The 16,995-nt window shown below is 41.8% G+C and overlaps 1 protein-coding gene across 2 annotated transcripts in view; it reads right to left on the bottom strand.

The window, feature by feature from the left end:
* The window catches only part of sbf1 (SET binding factor 1), a 197,680-nt gene that overhangs the window by 42,954 nt on the left and 137,731 nt on the right, over positions 1-16,995 (bottom strand). For both annotated transcript variants that reach the window (XM_072241664.1, XM_072241665.1), the window contains exons 21-26: positions 16,900-16,973; positions 15,563-15,758; positions 15,218-15,345; positions 4,140-4,315; positions 3,619-3,755; positions 227-434 (exon numbers count right to left, since the gene is read on the bottom strand). In XM_072241664.1, coding sequence (XP_072097765.1) covers positions 227-434; positions 3,619-3,755; positions 4,140-4,315; positions 15,218-15,345; positions 15,563-15,758; positions 16,900-16,973 — 919 coding nt within the window. The remainder of the gene's footprint in view (positions 1-226; positions 435-3,618; positions 3,756-4,139; positions 4,316-15,217; positions 15,346-15,562; positions 15,759-16,899; positions 16,974-16,995) is intronic.

Raw genomic sequence — 16,995 nt, 5'->3', positions numbered from 1 at the left:
AGCATAGGTGTATCACAAGGCTGTATGCTTAGTATGCCTGTGAGGCTAATCACAGGTCCAATGCCATACTTAAGCTTGTCAATGACACCACTGTCAATTAAACACTTATGTGGCAAGCAAATACTCCTTTTGGAACACTTCCAAATTTGTAATATAAACTTCCAAATGTATTTAATAACATGACCCGAGGGCTTCTCCACCCATTTGGGATCATAAGCAAACTTACCTCTTGCATACCATATACATGCGATTTACTGTTGTTATTCGAAATGGTTCATTCTTTGACCGTGTCAAACTATTACTGAGTGTACCCAAGCCCAGCCGCTGATAGTCACGACAACAAGCTCGCTCGACCATGTGGCTCATGGTTGATTTATCTGATGATCTTATTGTGCTGGACAGTGTCATTGCACTTTGCTCCATCTCCTCTGAAACTACAAAAAAAGAATAGTATGATGTAAGGGTGAGACCGGTAGCTGCATATAATATACATTTTCAGGAAAAGCGAGACTCCTGTAGGGTGCTTGCTCAGAGTGGCACTAAGGCAATGCTGCACCGTGAGAGGGGTAGTGCTTTAAACCTGAAGACCTGTCCCTCCTCTGAATGCGACACCTCCACAGAATAGGCCATTTTAACTTGCACACTTCAGCAACGTGGTGTTCCTTGGTTTCATGCCCCTTTCGTGCCGTGCTCTCTCAGTAAACAACATCACAAAGAGGAGTACATCCTAACTCCCAAAAGCCTGTTCTGCCATTTTATAGCATGGCCAACCCTCTGCACTATGCATTCACCACCATATCCAAAAATCTATTTGATCATAGCCAATCCTCAAAATTTTCCTTATCTCTCTTAATTATTAAGCCCTTCTCCTGAGACCTTCTTCTCTATGTCTGGAGTCTTCTGCCAGAACAAAGAGCTTCTCAGTATCCAGCTTGTCAATCCCTCTGTCTGAATCCCATTTTTTTAATATATAAATCAAGATACTCTTCTTTTATTAAACTCCAGATCAACTCTGCTAGATCTCTCCTCAAATGCAGTTATCCATAAGACATAAGAGCCGAATTAGGACATTCAGCCCATCGAGTCTGCTCCGGCGTTCTATCATGGCTGATCCCAGATCCCACTCAACCCCATACACCTCCCATTTCGCCATGTCCTTTGATGCCCTGACCGATCAGAAACTACCAACTTCCGCCTTAAATATACCTATGGACTTGGCCTTCACCACAATTTGTGGCAGAGCATTCCACAGATTTACTACTTTCTGACTAACAAAATTCCTCCTTACCTCTATTCTAAACAGTCCCCCAGTATAGGAAACATACTCTCCACATCAACCCTATCTAGTTCTTTCAACATTTGGTAGGTGTCAACGCGATTCCCCGGCATTCTTCTAAGTTCCAGTGAGTACAGGCCCAAAGCTGCCAAACACTCCTCATATGTTAACCCTTTAATTCCTGGAATGACCCTCGTGTACCTCCTTTGGACTCTCCTTTCTGAGATACGGGGCCCAAAACTATTGACAATACTCAAAGTGCAGACTGACTAATGTCTTATAAAGGCTCAGCATTATCTCCTTGCTTTTATATTCTATTACCCTTGAAATAAATGCCAATATTGCATTTGCCTTCTTTACCATAGACTCAACCTGTAAATTAATCTTCTGGAATCTTGCACGAGGACTTCCAAGTCCCTCTGCACCTCAGATGTTCGAACCTTCTCCCCGTTTAGAAAACAGTTCACACTATTGTTCCTTTTACCAAAATGCATTATCATACATTTCCCAACACTGTATTCCATCTGTCAGTTTTTTGCCTATTCTTCTAATTTGTCTGTCCTGCTGCAATCTCATTGCCTCCTCAGTACTACCTACCCCTCCACCTATCTTTGTATCATCCGCAAACTTTGCCACAACGCCCTCAATTCCATTATCTGAATCATTGACAAACAATACGAAAGGTAGCAGCCCCAATACTGACCCCTGAGGACCACCATTAGTCACTGGTAGCCAACCAGAAAAGGCTCCTTTTATTCCCACTCGCTGCCTCCTGACTATCAGCCATTCCTCTATCCATGTCAGTATCGTTCTGGTATCCACCTAGTGCATTTACCACTCACCACCCCTAAGTATATCATTCTTGAGGCAGAGACAAGAACTCCACATTGAACACGGTCCCACCAAAGTTTTGTAGAACTGTAACACGCACCAACCACTCTCTGCGTAAAAAACCCTCCTCTAATATCCCCCTTGAACTTCCCACCCCTTACCTTAAAGCCATGTCCTCTTGTATTGAGCAGTGGTGCCCTGGGGAAGAGGCGCTGGCTATCCACTCTATCTATTCCTCTTATTATCTTGTACACCTCTATCATGTCTCCTCTCATCCTTCTTCTCTCCAAAGAGTAAAGCCCTAGCTCCCTTAATCTCTGATCATAATGCATACTCTCTAAACCAGGCAGCATCTTGGTAAATCTCCTCTGTCCCCTTTCCAATGCTTCCACATCCTTCCTATAGTGAGGTGACCAGAACTGGACACAGTACTCCAAGTGTGGCCTAATCAGAGTTTTATAGAGCTGCATCATCACATCACGATTCTTAAACTCTATCCCTCGACTTATGAAAGCTAACACCCCATAAGCTTTCTTAACTACCCTATCCACCTGTGAGGGGAGAAGGTGGGGGGAGGGTGGGAAGGAGAAGGCTGATAGGTTCCAGGTGAAAAACCAGTAAGGGGAAAGACAAAGGGGTGGGGGAGAGGAAGCAGGGAGGTGATAGGCAGGAAAGGTGAAGAAGGAATAGGGGAAAGCACAATGGGTAGTAGAAGGAGGCGGAACCATGAGGGAGGTAGTAGGCAGCTGGGGGAGGGGGCAGAGTGAAACTGGGGTAGGGGAAGGGAGGGTGAGGGAATTACCGGAAGTTGGAGAATTCAACGTTCATACCAAGGGCTGGGGACTACCTAGACGGTATATGAGGTGTTGTTCCTCCAACCTGAGTTTAGCCTCATCATGGCAGTAGAGGAAGCCATGTATGGACATATCTGAATGGGAATGTGAAGCAGAGTTGAAGTGGGTGGCAACCGGAAGATTCTGTCTGTTGTGGCGGACGGAACGGAGGTGCTCGATGAAGCGGTCCCCCAATCTGTGTCGGGAGCCCCAAACAGTCCTTCCAGCTGAGGCAACACTTCACTTGAGTCTGTTGGGGTTATCTATTGCATCTGGTGCGGCCTCCTCTACATTGGTGAAACCCAACTACTACCCATTGTGCTTTCTCCTATTCCTTCTTCACCTTTCCTGACTATCCCCTCCCCCACCCCTTTATCTTTCCCCTTACTGGTTTTTCACCTGGAACCTACCAGCCTTCTCCTCCCCATCCTCCCCCCACCTTCTTTATAGGGCCTCTACCTCCTCCCTCTTTGAGTTCCAGCCTGAAATGTTGACTGATCGTTTCCACGGATGCTGCCCGACCTGCTGAGTTCCTCCAGCATGTTGTGAGTGTTGCTTTGACCCCAGCATCTGCAGAGTATCTGCCTCACACTGAGCACGGTCTAGCAGGCAATATACCTCATTCTGAGATTACCAGAGAAAAAGACTGTGATCCACTTGTATAGAAATAGCACATACCAGAAATTTGGTCTAGGTTGTCACCATGGGCAGGAATGCCTCGTTGGTCCAGGGTTGGAGGTGTGAACTTTTTCCTAGTGACGTACTGCCTCCCAATTGTTCTCTTTGCATTCTTCATGATATTCTTGGACATGGTTCTGAACAGATTAAATCACAATTCATTTTAATTTAAAAAGGAACTCATTTCTTTTATCAATTTACTCTGAAATAATCATAGTACAAAGACCCAGCATTGATTTTGAAGATGTATTACCCAAACACACAGGGGTCAAAAGCCTGAGCCTAACATCCCACACACTGAATTCTTCTCTGTGGAACCTTCGGAGTGGCATCGTGTACTATGTAAACAAAAATAACCACATTCAGCAACAAATTGAGGATCTATTGTTACGGATTCAAAGCAGAGTGGGATCACTAGTCTTTGTTATTCTGTGGATCCAGAAATGCAGTAAGCCACAAATGGATGAAGACCTGGCAGCACAATGTGTCTGCATGTTTTCCAACACACCTCTCCAACTCACCTCAGCGACGGGTTCTTCTCCTTTTGCTTCGGCTCTATTACTTGCTTAGCTGACTGGCCGGCAGTGAAGGCAAAGCTGCTGTGCACATCCTGTGGGTATCTCAGCTTGTGGATGTGCTTCCGAAATAGTTCAACCATCTCAGACCCCACCTCTTCATCGAAAGCTATTTTCATCAACTGTTGGAAGTGATAAAGAACAGTCTTGGAATTTCTTTTATTCTGGAAAAAGAGACACCATCTAGTGCAGGGGTTCACAATCTGAGGTCCATGGACCCTTCAGTTAATGCTAGGGTCCATGGCATTAAAAAAAGGTTGGGGACCCCTGATCTAGTGCACTGGATACTCTCTGGTAAAGTTTCTCTTACGTAGTGTGATCCAATTTGGTTTTATTAAGTACTGCAGATGAATATCAAGGCAAGCATTTACAAAAGTAGTGTTGGGAAGAAGCCAATTATTTTGGATACTGGCAAAATACAAGTCATCTCTCATGTTGACAAGGCTGGTGAATACAGCGTTAAGGTGTTATATTTGAATGTATGCAGTAAACAAGGTAGATGATTGTTCAGTGCTGTTGGAAATTGACAGGTACGACACTGTAGTCATCAAGGATTTGTGGTTGAAAGAAGATCACAGCTGGGAGCTCTACATCCAAGGATATATATCATATTGAAAAGGCAGGCAAGTGGGCAGAGAGAGTGGGGCAGCTCTATTGGTAAAAAAAATGAAACCAAATCCTGAGAAAGAAGTGGGGGCCAGAGTGGCGTAGTGGTTAGTGCAAAGCTATTACAGCTTGGATTGTCAGAGTTCAATCCCAGCATCATCTGTAAGTAGTCTCTGTATGTCCTCCCCATGGAATTTATGGGTTTTCTCCAGGTGCTCTGGTTTCCTCCCACAGTTCAAAAACTCAACAGGTACGTTAATTGGTCATTGAAAATTCTCCTGTGATTGAGTCTGGGTTAAATCTGGACTGTCGAGGGTTGTAGGGTACCATAGCTCAAAGGGCCGGAAGGACTTATCCTGCACAGTATCTCCAAATAATTAAATAAAACAAAATGACATAGGATCAGAAGATTTAGAATTCTTGTGGGCAGAGTTAACAAACTGCAAAGATAAGAAGACCCTGATAGGAGTTGTGTGCTGGACTCAGAACAGTAGCTTGGATGCAAGGTACAAATTACAATGGAAGACAGAAAAGCCATGAAAATGGGCAATGTTACGATGGTCAAGGGGGATTTCAATATGCAGGTAGATGGCAAAAATCAGGACATTATTGGATCCCAAGAGGAGGAATCAGAATCAGAATCAGGTTTATTATCACTGGCATGTGACATGAAATTTGTTAACTTAGCATCAGCAGTTCAATGCAATACATAACAGAGAAAACATAGCAGAGAAAAAAAAAATAATAAGTAAATCAATTACATACATATGTTGAATATATCAAAGAAATACTGTATATTAAAAAAAAGTGAGGTAGTCCAAAAATTCAATGTCCATTTAGGAATTGGATGGCAGCGGGGAAGAAGCTGTTCCTGAATCGTTCAGTGTGTGCCTTCAGGCTTCTGTATCTCCTACCTGATCGTAACAGTGAGAAAAGGGCATACCCGTTGTGCTGGAGATCCTTAATAATGGACGCTGCCTTTCTGAGATAATGCTCCCTAAAGGTGTCCAGGGTACTTTGTAGGCTAGTACCCAAGATGGAGTTGACTGGATTTACAACCTTCTGCAGCTTCTTTCAGTACTGTGCAGTAGCCCTTCCATACCAGGCAGTGATGCAGCCTGTCAGAATGCTCTCCACGGTACAACTATAGAAGTTGTTGAGTGTATTTGTTGACATGCCAAATCTCTTCAAACTCCTAATAAAGCATAGCCGCTGTCTTGCCTCCTCTATGACTACATCAATATGTTGGGACCAGTTTAGGTCCCCAAAGATCTTGACAACCAGGAACTTGAAGCTGCTCACTCCCTCCACTTCTGATCCCTCTATGAGGATTGGTATGTGTTACTTTGTCTTACCCTTCCTGAAGTCCACAATCAGCTCTTTCGTCTTACTGACATTGAGTGCCAGGTTGTTGCTGAGGCACCACTCCACTAGTTGGCATATCTCACTTCTGTATGCCCTCTCGTCACCACCTGAGATTCCACCAATAATGGTTGTATCATCAGCAAATTTATGGATGGTATTTGAGCTATGCCTAGCCACACAGTCACGTGCATATAGAGCTGAGCAGTGGGCTAAGCACACACCCCTGAACCGCACCAGTGTTGATCATCAGCGAGGAAGATATGCTATCACCAATCCACACAGATTGTGGTCTTCCGGTTAGGAAGTCGAGGATCCACTTGCAGAGGGAAGTAAAGAGGCCCAGGTTCTGCAACTTCTCAATCAGGATTGTGGGAATGATGGTATTAAATGCTCAGCTATAGTCAATGAACAGCATCCTGACATAGGTGTTTGTGCTGTCCAGGTGGTCTAAAGCCGTGTGGAGCGCAATTAAGATTGCATCTGCCGTTGACCTATTGTGGCGATAGGCAAATTGCAATGGGTCCAGGTCCTTGCTGAGCAGGAGTTAAGTCTAGTCACAACCAACCTCTCAAAGCATTTCATCGCTGTTGATGTGAGTGCTACCGGGCGATAGTCATTAAGTCAGCCCACATTATTCTTCTTAGGCACTGGCATAATTGTTGCCTTTTTGAAGCAAGTGAGAACTTCTGCCCACTGCAGTGAGAGATTGAAAATGTCCTTGAATACTCCCACTAGTGGGTTGGCACAGGTACATAGAGCCTTATCAGGTACTCCATCGGTACCTTCCACCTTGTGAGGGTTCACTCTCAAAAATTTTGTGGAATGCCTGCAAGATGGCTTTTTGGAGCAGCTTGTGGTTGAGCTCATAAGGGAAAAGGCATTCTGAACTTGGTGTTGTGCAATAAACCAGATTTGATTAGGGAGCTGAAAATAAAGAACCCTTTAGGAGGAAGTGATCATGTTGTAGTATTTATCCTGCAGTTTGAAAGGGAGAAGCTGAAATTGGATATGTCAGTATCACAGTTGAGTAAAGGGAACTACAGAGGCATGACAGTGATGATGTTACAGCAGCAATGGCTGGATTTTCTGGGAGTAATTCGGAAAACACAGCATCAGTTCATCCCAAAGAAGCAAGAACATTCTAAAGAAGAATGAGGTAACCGTGGCTGACAATGGAAGTCAAAGACAGCAAAAGAGCAGGAAGCTTTAAAGACCAACAGAAAGCAACTGAAAAGGGAATAAAGAGAGAAAATATGAAATACGAAGGTAACATAGTCAATAATCTAAAGCAGGTACCAGAAGTTTTTTAATCCAGATATTAAGAGTTAAAAAAAGAGGCAAGAGTGGACATCAGACCACTGGTGTGGTAGCAATGAGGAACGAAGAAATCGGGAACTGAATAAGTATTTTGCATCGGTCTTCTGTGGAAGACACCAGCAACATTCCAGAAATTCAAGACAGTCAGCAGGCAGAAGTGAATGTAGTTGCTATTACTAAGGAGAAGGTGTTTGGAAACTGAAAGGTTTAAAGATAGATAAAGTCAACTGGACCAGATAGACTACACCTCAGTGTTATGTTTTGTAACTCAAAACATAAGCACTAATTGAAGGTAAAACAAAGGAGCCGGGAGGTAACTCATGGAAGCTTGTGTTTTTTTTAAAAATGAGGCGTATACCTCTCACGTGGTAGCATCATGATGTATGCAATTCACATATTTTTACATATAACCCCTGATGAATTATTTAGACAAATTAAGAATGCTCGATCAACATTTACAATACTGTATTACACAATTACTGAAATATTAAATACACAATAATCCTCACTGCTTAGCAATAAGCTCCAAGTCAATATAGAATGCATCTCAACTATACAACATATACTATATATGTAAGTATACTATATAAAACTACTTACAGACATCCGCAGTATAGTAACTTTTAAACTGTCCCATTCAGGCCTAAAGATTTAATTGTTATGGATGATCTCTTACTCTTGTGGGATAATATCTTTCCTGACAATAGGTAGGGGAGGGGTCACTCTGCTTGGCAGGAGAGGATTGTTTTGGGGCCTCCGTGCTGGTTGTAAGAGTTGTATTTGGGACTGCAGGAAGTGGATCTGACAGCTATTGAGGTCTTTCTTTTGGACATGTTGGGATGCTGAAGAGCGTGTATGGCAAGCTTCATTGATAACATGGATGATAATGTGGAACCACAGTGTCTGATGTACACCATTTCCTTTACCTATTGGTACGCCATGTCACAATGCTTTGTCCATTGCCATTTCTTCCTGATCTGTAGTAACGAGTTAAAGGGGTGGAGCACAGTAACCAGGTTTGGCAGGAACCTGTTACAGTAATTGACAAATCCTAAAAATGACCACAACTGTGACATGTCCTTTAGTTTTAGGGCATCCACTACTGCTTGAATTTTCTTAGCATACTTGTGTAAACCATGTGCATTGATCATGTGACTATAGTAGGTGATGCTTGGTTAAAAGAATTCACACTTATTAGACCATAAGACCACAAGATATAGGAGCATAAGTAGGCTATTCAGCCCATCGAGTCTGCTCCACCATTCAATCATGGGCTGATTCAATTCTTCCAGTCATTCTCACTCTCCTGCCTTCTCCCTATACCCTTTGATGCCCTAGCTAATCAAAAACCTATCTATCTCTGCTTTAAATGCACCCAATGATTTGGCCTCCACAGCCACTCATGGCAACAAATTCCACAGATCTACCATCCTCTGATTAAAGTAATTTCTCTGCATCTCAGTTCTAAATGGACATCCTTCAATCCTGAAGTTGTGCCCTCTTGTCCTAGAGTCCCCTACCATGAGAAATAACTTTGCCATATCTAATCTGTTCAGGCCTTTTAACATTTGTAATGTTTCTATGAGATCCCCCCTCATTCTCCTGAACTCCAGGGAATACAGCCCAAGAGCTGCCAGGCGTTCCTCATACGGTAACCCTTTCATTCCTGCAATCATTCTTGTGAATCTTCTCTGAACCCTCTCCAATGTCAGTATATCCTTTCTAAAATAAGGAGCCCAAAACTGCACACAATACTCCAAGTGTGGTCTCACGAGTAGCTTATAGAGCCTCAACATCACATCCCTGCTCTTATACTCTAGAAATGAATGCCAACATTGCATTCACCTTCCTCAGCACTGACTCAACCTGGAGGTTAACCTTTAGGGTATCCTGCACAAGGACTCCCAAATCCGTTTGCATCTCTGCATTTTGAATTCTCTCCCCATCTAAATAATTGTCTGCCCATTTATTTCTTCCACCAAAGTGCATGGCCATACACTTTCCAACATTGTATTTCATTTGCCACTTCTTTGCCCATTCCCCTAAACTTTCTCAGTCTGTTTCCTCAACACTATCCATTCCTCCACCTATCTTTGTATCATTAGCAAATTTAGCCACAAATCCATTAATCCCATAGTCCAAATCACTGACATACATCGTAAAAATTAACACCAACCCCTGTGGAACTCCACTGGTAACTGTCAGCCAGCCAGGATAGGATCCCTTTATTCCCGCTCTCTGTTTTCTGCCAATCAGCCAATGTTGCATCATGCTCTGAGCCCATAATCTTCTGATCTTTTTAACAATGTCTTGAGATTCTGGTGATGTTCCTTGTCATCCTTACTGGTATTGATGATGTCATCCAGGTAACAGTGAGTGCCTGGACAGTCTAGCAGTACCTGGTCCACTGCTTTCTGCCAAAGTGCAGGTGCAGATACCATTCCAAAAATAAACCTATTATAGCAATGAAGAAGTCTGTGAGTGTTTATGGTGAGAAACAGTTTGGACTTTTCCATCTCCATTTGTAGGTAGGCCTCAGCTTTGCTGAAATGTTTATTTCCAGAAAGGTTTGCAAAGATGTCCTCTATCCTGGGCAGACAATATTGATCTACTATCAATACTGGGTTCATGGTGACCTTAAAATCATCACAGATCCTGACAGTCCTACTTTTCTTGGCTACTGGGACAAGGGCTGCACTCAACCTTAAGAAGAATTCCTTCAGCCTCCATCTGATCTAGTTCATTGGCCCCTTTATCACGGATGGTATAAGTAATCGGACAGGCTTTGTAAAACTTGGGTGTGGCATTTTTATTTAGCACAATGTTACCCTTGATTTGTTTGAGATTTCCAATGCCATCCCCAAACACTACTGTGGCACCATCTAGTATCTTCTTAATTCACTTTCAGTTGACTCTTTTGCAGGGGATGTGGCATGCAAATGGTGGATGGATCATTGTAGTTGTCTCAGCCACTCACATGCCCACAATGCTGGCCCTCCTGTTTTTACCACATTTAAGAGCAATGTGGTTTGTTGATTGTTGTAATTCACTGTTACAAATGTCAATCCCACAGGAGTTATATTTTTCTCCAGTACAAGCTCTTAGTCAGACATCTGTAGGTTTTAGTTCACCATCTTTGAAATGCTGTTCCAATTCATTTTGTGGAATGACTGAAACAGCTGAGCCAGTGTCCAATTCCATTTTAATTACTTTGCCATTCACTTCTGGCACCAGCCATATTGTTTGTCTATTGTTAGTTTTCACACTGTAAACCTCAAGTCCTGCATTACTTGCATTCTTATTTCCTTTTTCATCAACAGTATGCAGAATAATGCTTTTTGAAACTACAACTTAACTTTTTATCTTTTTCTCTTCCTTGTGCAGTCTGTTTTTATTTGTCTGCCTAACATGTTCTTTGTATGTGTCCTACTTTGTTGCATTTTCTGCAAGTTTTGCCTTTAAATCTGCATTGGTCTGGTGTATGTGGAACCCCTGCCATAACAGTAATACTATTTGTTTGGTCAGACAGGTTTCTGTTTGGATGTTGCAATTTTGTTCACACTCATTTTTATTCCTGACTGGAGCACAATTGCATCTCTGTCTGCTGTTTCCATTGTTACAACAACTTCAGCTGCTCTTTTAAATGTAAATTGTGTTTCAGTTAGAAGCTGTTTTTGAATGCATTCTTGTAAGATTCCACAAACTGAACAATCTCCCAGTGCATCATTAACCCCGTCACTAAACTGACAATGCTCAGACAATCTCTTCAATTCAGCCATGTATGCTGAAATGGACTTCCTTTCCTCTTACAAAACCTAAAGTGGTCTGCAATCAACAATGATTTTGGTTCCAAATGTTCCTATGCTACTTTAAAGATAACAGCAAAGCTGCTGGCTTGGCAGGAGCAGTTAAAACTTGAAGCGATCTATATGCCTTTAAATGCAATGCACTCAGCAAAACTGGCCCTAATTTCTCATTGGCTAATCCATTTACTTTAAAATATTGCTTGAGGTCTATATACATATTCCAGTTATCTGTTGTGCAATCAAACACGTCTATCTTTCTGATATAGTCAGCCATTTCTGCTCTTTATATCTTCCAGTACTCAACGTTTATGAACCTGTGAATTCTTCCATGTTCTGACTCTTTTTATTTACTCAATTGGCTTTCCTTTTGTGACAAAAACCTGCTGCACTGAAGGAAAAAAAAATAGTGCTGCACTTTTTTTTCTAAAAAACTCGACCATTTCTCACTGCGTTTTTAAAAAAAAAAACTCGAATGTCTTACTGTGCTTCAACAGGTAGGTAGTCTTCTTGGGTTCATTTTAAAAATACCTCATTGCCACTGTTATGTTTGGTCACTCCAAAACATAAAAAGTAATTGAAAGGAAAACAAGGGAGCCTGGAGATAACTCGTGTATGTTCATTTTTTTAACTTCAAGTGAGGTGCATATATATCATGTGGTAGCATCATGACATGCAATTCACATATTTTCTTACACATAACCCATAATGAATTATTTAAACACTTAATATCACATTTACAATATTACTCAAATATTACTGAAATATTAAATACACAACACTCAGGGTCTGAACAAGGTCATTGAAGAGACTGCAGATGCATTAGTAATGATGTTCAAGAGCCTCTAGATTCTGGAATGGTTCTAGATGACTCGAAAATGGAAAGGGAGGGAAGCAAAAAAATTATAGGCCAGTTAGCCTAACTTCAGTGTTGGCAAGATGTTATTCCAGTCTTAAGGCTGAGGTTTTGGGGAACTTGGTGGCATATAAGTCAGCATGGTTTCCTGAAGGGAAAATCTTGCCTGACAAATGTGTTGGAATTCTTTGAGGAAGTAACAGGCAGGATAGCACAAGGAGAGACAGTGGATGTTACTTACCTGGATTTGCAGAAATCCTCTGACAAGGTGCTACAGGACAAAGCAGCTAAACAAGATGAGAACCCATGGTAGATACTAGCATTGACTGAAGATTGGCTGATTGGCAGAAGGCAAAGAGTGGGAATACAGCAGGCATTTTCTAGTTGGTTGCCTGAGAATATTGGTGTTCCACAGCTGCTGTTGAGCCTGCTATTTTTTTACATTACATTTTAATGATCTGGGATGGAATTGATAGGCTTGTGGCCAAGTTTGCAGACGATACAGAGATAAGAGGAGGGGTAGGTAACGTTGAGAAACCAGGGAGTCTGCAGAAGACTTGGATACATTAGGAAAATGGGCAAAGTAGTAGCAGATGGAATACGGTGCAAGGAAATATTTGGTCATATACTCTGGTAAAGGAAGAAAAGGCATAAACTACAAACGTATTTTCTAAAATGGAGTGAATTCAGAAATCAGAGTTGCAAAGGGATTCAGGAGTCCTCATGCAGCTTCCCTTAAACATTAACTTGCAAGTTGAGTTGGTAATAAGGAAAGCAAATGCAATATTAGAATATTAGCATTCATTTCAAGAAAACTAGAATATAAAAACAAGGATGTAATGCTGAGGCTTTATAAAAGCACTCTATATCAAAAAGAAGGACATGCTGCACCCAGGGGAGGTTTATAAAAATGAACCCAGAAAGGGTTAATGTATGAGGAGAACTTTGTAGCTCTGGGCCTGTTCTCACTGGAGTTTAGAAGAATGGGGGGGGGGGTGGATCTCATTGAAGTCCACTGAGTAGTGGAAGGCCTGGATAGAGTGGAAATTGAGAGAATGTTTTCAACAGTGGGAGGGTCTAGGACCAAAGGCACAGCCTCAGGATAGAAGGGCATCCCTTTCGAACAGAGGCGAGTGATTTCTTTAGCCAGAAAGTGATCAATGGGTGGAATTCATTGCTACAGCTGGATGTAGAGGCCAAGACATTGGGCACATTTAAAGCAAAGGTTCTTAATTAGTAAAGGTGTCAAAGGTTACAGGGGTGCAGAAGAATGGGGTGGGGAGGGTGTTCAGAGAAAAAATAAAACAGCCATTATCAAACAGTGAGCAGAATGACCCAATTATACTCCTGTCTTATAAATAATAAACAATGAATCACCTTCTCCTAATTATTTATCTGCTATTTAAGAAGGGTGGGAAGCAGCAGAAAGGAAACTATAGACCTGTTAGTCTGACATCAGTGGTTGGGAAGTTGTTGGAATCAATTGTTAGGGATGAGATTATGGAGTACCTGGAGGCACATGACAAGATAGGCCAAAGCCAGCATGGTTTCCTGAAAGGAAAATCCTGCCTGACAAACCAACTGCAATTTTTTGAGGAAATTACAAGCAGGGTAGGCAAAGGAGATGCAGTAGATGTGATGTACTTGGATTTTCAAAAGACCTTTGACAAGGTGCCGCACATGAGGCTACTTAGCAAGATAAGAGCCCATGGAATTACAGGGAAGTTACTAGCATGGGTGGAGCATTGGCTGGTCAGCAGAAAACAGAGAGTGGGAATAAAGGAATCCTATTCTGGCTGGCTGCCGGTTACCAGTGGAGTTCCACAGAGGTCGGTGTTAGGACAGTTGCTTTTTACGATCTATGGCAATGATTTGGACTACGGTATTAATGGATTTGTAGCTAAATTTGCCAATGATACAAAGATAGGGGAAGGAGCGGATAGTGTTGAGGAACAGAGAGCCTGCAGAGAGACTTAGATAGTTTAAGGGAATGGGCAAAGAAGTGGCAAATGAAATACAATGCTGGAAAGTTTATGGTCATGCACTTTGGTGGAAGAAATAAATGGGCAGACTATTATTTAGATGAGGAGAGAATTTAAAATGCAGAGATGCAAAGGGACTTGGGAGTCCTTGTGCAAGATATCCAGGTTGAGTCGGTTATGAAGAAGGAGAATGCAATGATGGCATTTATTTCTAGAGATATAGAATACAAGAACAGGGATGTGATGTTGAGGCTCTATAAGGCACTCGCGAGACTACACTTGGAGTATTGTGTGCAGTTTTGGGCTCTTTATTTTAGATATACTGTCATTGGAGAGGGTTCAGAGAAGATTCATAAGAATGTTTCCAGGAGTGAAAGGGTTACCATATGAGGAACATCTGGCAGCTCTTGGGCTGTAATCCCTGGAGTTCAGGAGAATGAGGGGGGATCTCATAGAAACATTACAAATGTTAAAAGGCCTGAACAGATTAGATATGGCAAAGTTATTTCCCATGGTAGGGGATTCCAGGACAAGAGGGCACGACTTCAGGATTGAAGGATGTCCATTTAGAACTGAGATTTTTACTTTATTCAGAGGATGGTAAATCTGTGGAATTTGCTGCCACGAGCAGCTGTGGAGGCCAAGTCATTGGGTGTATTTAAGGCAGAGATCAATAGGTCCTTGATTAACCAGGGCATCAAAGAGTATGGGGTGAAGGCAAGGGGAGTGGGGAATGACTGGAAGAATTGGATCAGCCCATGATTGAAAAGTGGAGCAGACTTGATGGGCCAAATGGCCTATTTCTGCTCCTGTATCTGTATCCTGGTCGAAATAGTGCCAGAGCTATGAAAAAGCATCGCCATGGATGAACATCTCTGAACTCTACTGTATAACAATTTGGCATTCCATAAACACTGCAATGGAATGTCAACAGTGTTCTGTTCCAAGATCATGGAGGAAGGCTGCAGTGCAGTACTTTTGGATACAAGAAATTAATATAATAACAATTCTGCCATCACTAACAGTTCTACAAGGGTAACATATCAGGAAATATGTAATCAATGCACATTGCCTAATATTCTTTGAAATTCATACCTGAAAGGTGGAGGATCGTAATTGGAGTCTATCCTGCACATCCTGGTCTGTGCGTGAATACGGGCTAATCTTCTTGTCTTTCGTGAATGATGCAACAGGGAATGAACGAATCACAGTCTGTTCCCCTGCTATAAGATCAGACAAAAAAAATTATTAATGCTCCAGAAATAATTAATACAGAAGTATTCAACCAGAGAAACAGAATCCTTTATATTCTGTATTTCACTAATTAAATTGCAGCCTAAGACACTATAAATTCATTGATCCACATGTTAATTCTCAGAATTTCTTGATTAGTTCCTACTCTGCCATCCATCAGTATCAGGTGCGTCTCTATCTTCTTACCCAGGGTTTCTGTGGGTACCCCTTTGAAGATGATGCGGTAGGTGGTAAGGAAAATGGCTCCCTCTGCTGGAAGAATATTGGGTCCTCCCACGGAACCTCCCATTGATTCTTCCCGACCATCAGGTTCCAAGAATACTCGTAGTCCTTCCATTACCAACTCCTCTCCGATTAGTAGACTGGGGCGCAGTAGCTTAGGCTGAAGATCATAACAATTGAGAGAGAAATGGAATTGTTAATGGTGAAAAGATTATCAAACCATGGCATAAAAAGGAGCAGTCTCTACATACATATTAACATCTAGTTGTTCAACCGTCACAAATATTGAGCATTAAATTTTAGATGATTTAACTACAACTCCTGTAAGCTGATTTTGACTTTAAGTTTGCTAACTGAGAACAAACACTCGATTAATAAAAAGGAAACACAACTTGTGACAGACTAAGAGACAACTAGAACAAGACAAGCAGATAGTTGGGAGTACTTTGTCTTCCCCTTGTTGGGTCAACAGGACAAGCACTTGTGTTCAATCACTAGTTTAGCAAGGGGTGGGGTGGGTCTCAGAAAAGGCTGATTCACAGAAGAAGCCTTTCACCAATATACTTATACCTCTTAAAGTTAAAATCTCAAATAGTTAATCCCCTCTTTCTCTTTAAGAACATTGCTCATTACACTGCAATTTTTTGTGAGTATATAGCTAAGAATCAACTTCTCCAAGCCTTTTAATCTCAGGCCTGGCTGAGCAGCAGAATGTTCTTGGCTCCTTTCTCATCCTTACAAACTGTTATCAATATTTGCCCGAGCTAATGAAAACAGACCACTTGTAGGCCACTTTCAAACCAACATACATACTGCTATAAATCTCTGCTCAAACAGATTGTTGTCAGTTGTGCTTCAGATTAGCACATAAAGTAGGAATCAACAACTGATGTATTAATTCACAACTTCATTATTCTATTGCAGCAGGAGCACAGATCCAGCTTTGTGAAGAGCAGTGTTTCCAACCGCTTACTATTCACAATGTTGATCTATGCTTCTGATTCTATAGATTTGCTAAGTATGCCCACAGTAAAAGAATCTCGGGGTTGTATCAGGGGCATACATGTACTCTGATAATAAATCTTACTCTGAACTTTGATTATTGTTTTTACCTTAATTCAATCTAGCTTCCAGCAAAAGGAGTTATTTGTAGAAATATATTCAATTTCTCCTTAATGCTGCTCTTTAACATTAAACAACAGAAATTCCTGATTCCAAATTCTGCCAAAATTAGAACCTGGAATGGCTGGTACAGCAGTATGGAGAACAGACAGGTTACCATGAACTGACAATATACTCACTTTCTGAATGGGAGGCAAGCGCTTGCTTTCTCGATGAACAGCATCCAGTGTCTCGATGTGCATTTGCACAATGTCTGCAGAATATAATATAAATAA

This window comes from Mobula birostris, chromosome 23, assembly GCF_030028105.1.
Source record: "Mobula birostris isolate sMobBir1 chromosome 23, sMobBir1.hap1, whole genome shotgun sequence".
NCBI classification, from domain to species: domain Eukaryota; kingdom Metazoa; phylum Chordata; class Chondrichthyes; order Myliobatiformes; family Myliobatidae; genus Mobula; species Mobula birostris.
This window is presented reverse-complemented; position numbering and strand designations above follow the sequence as displayed.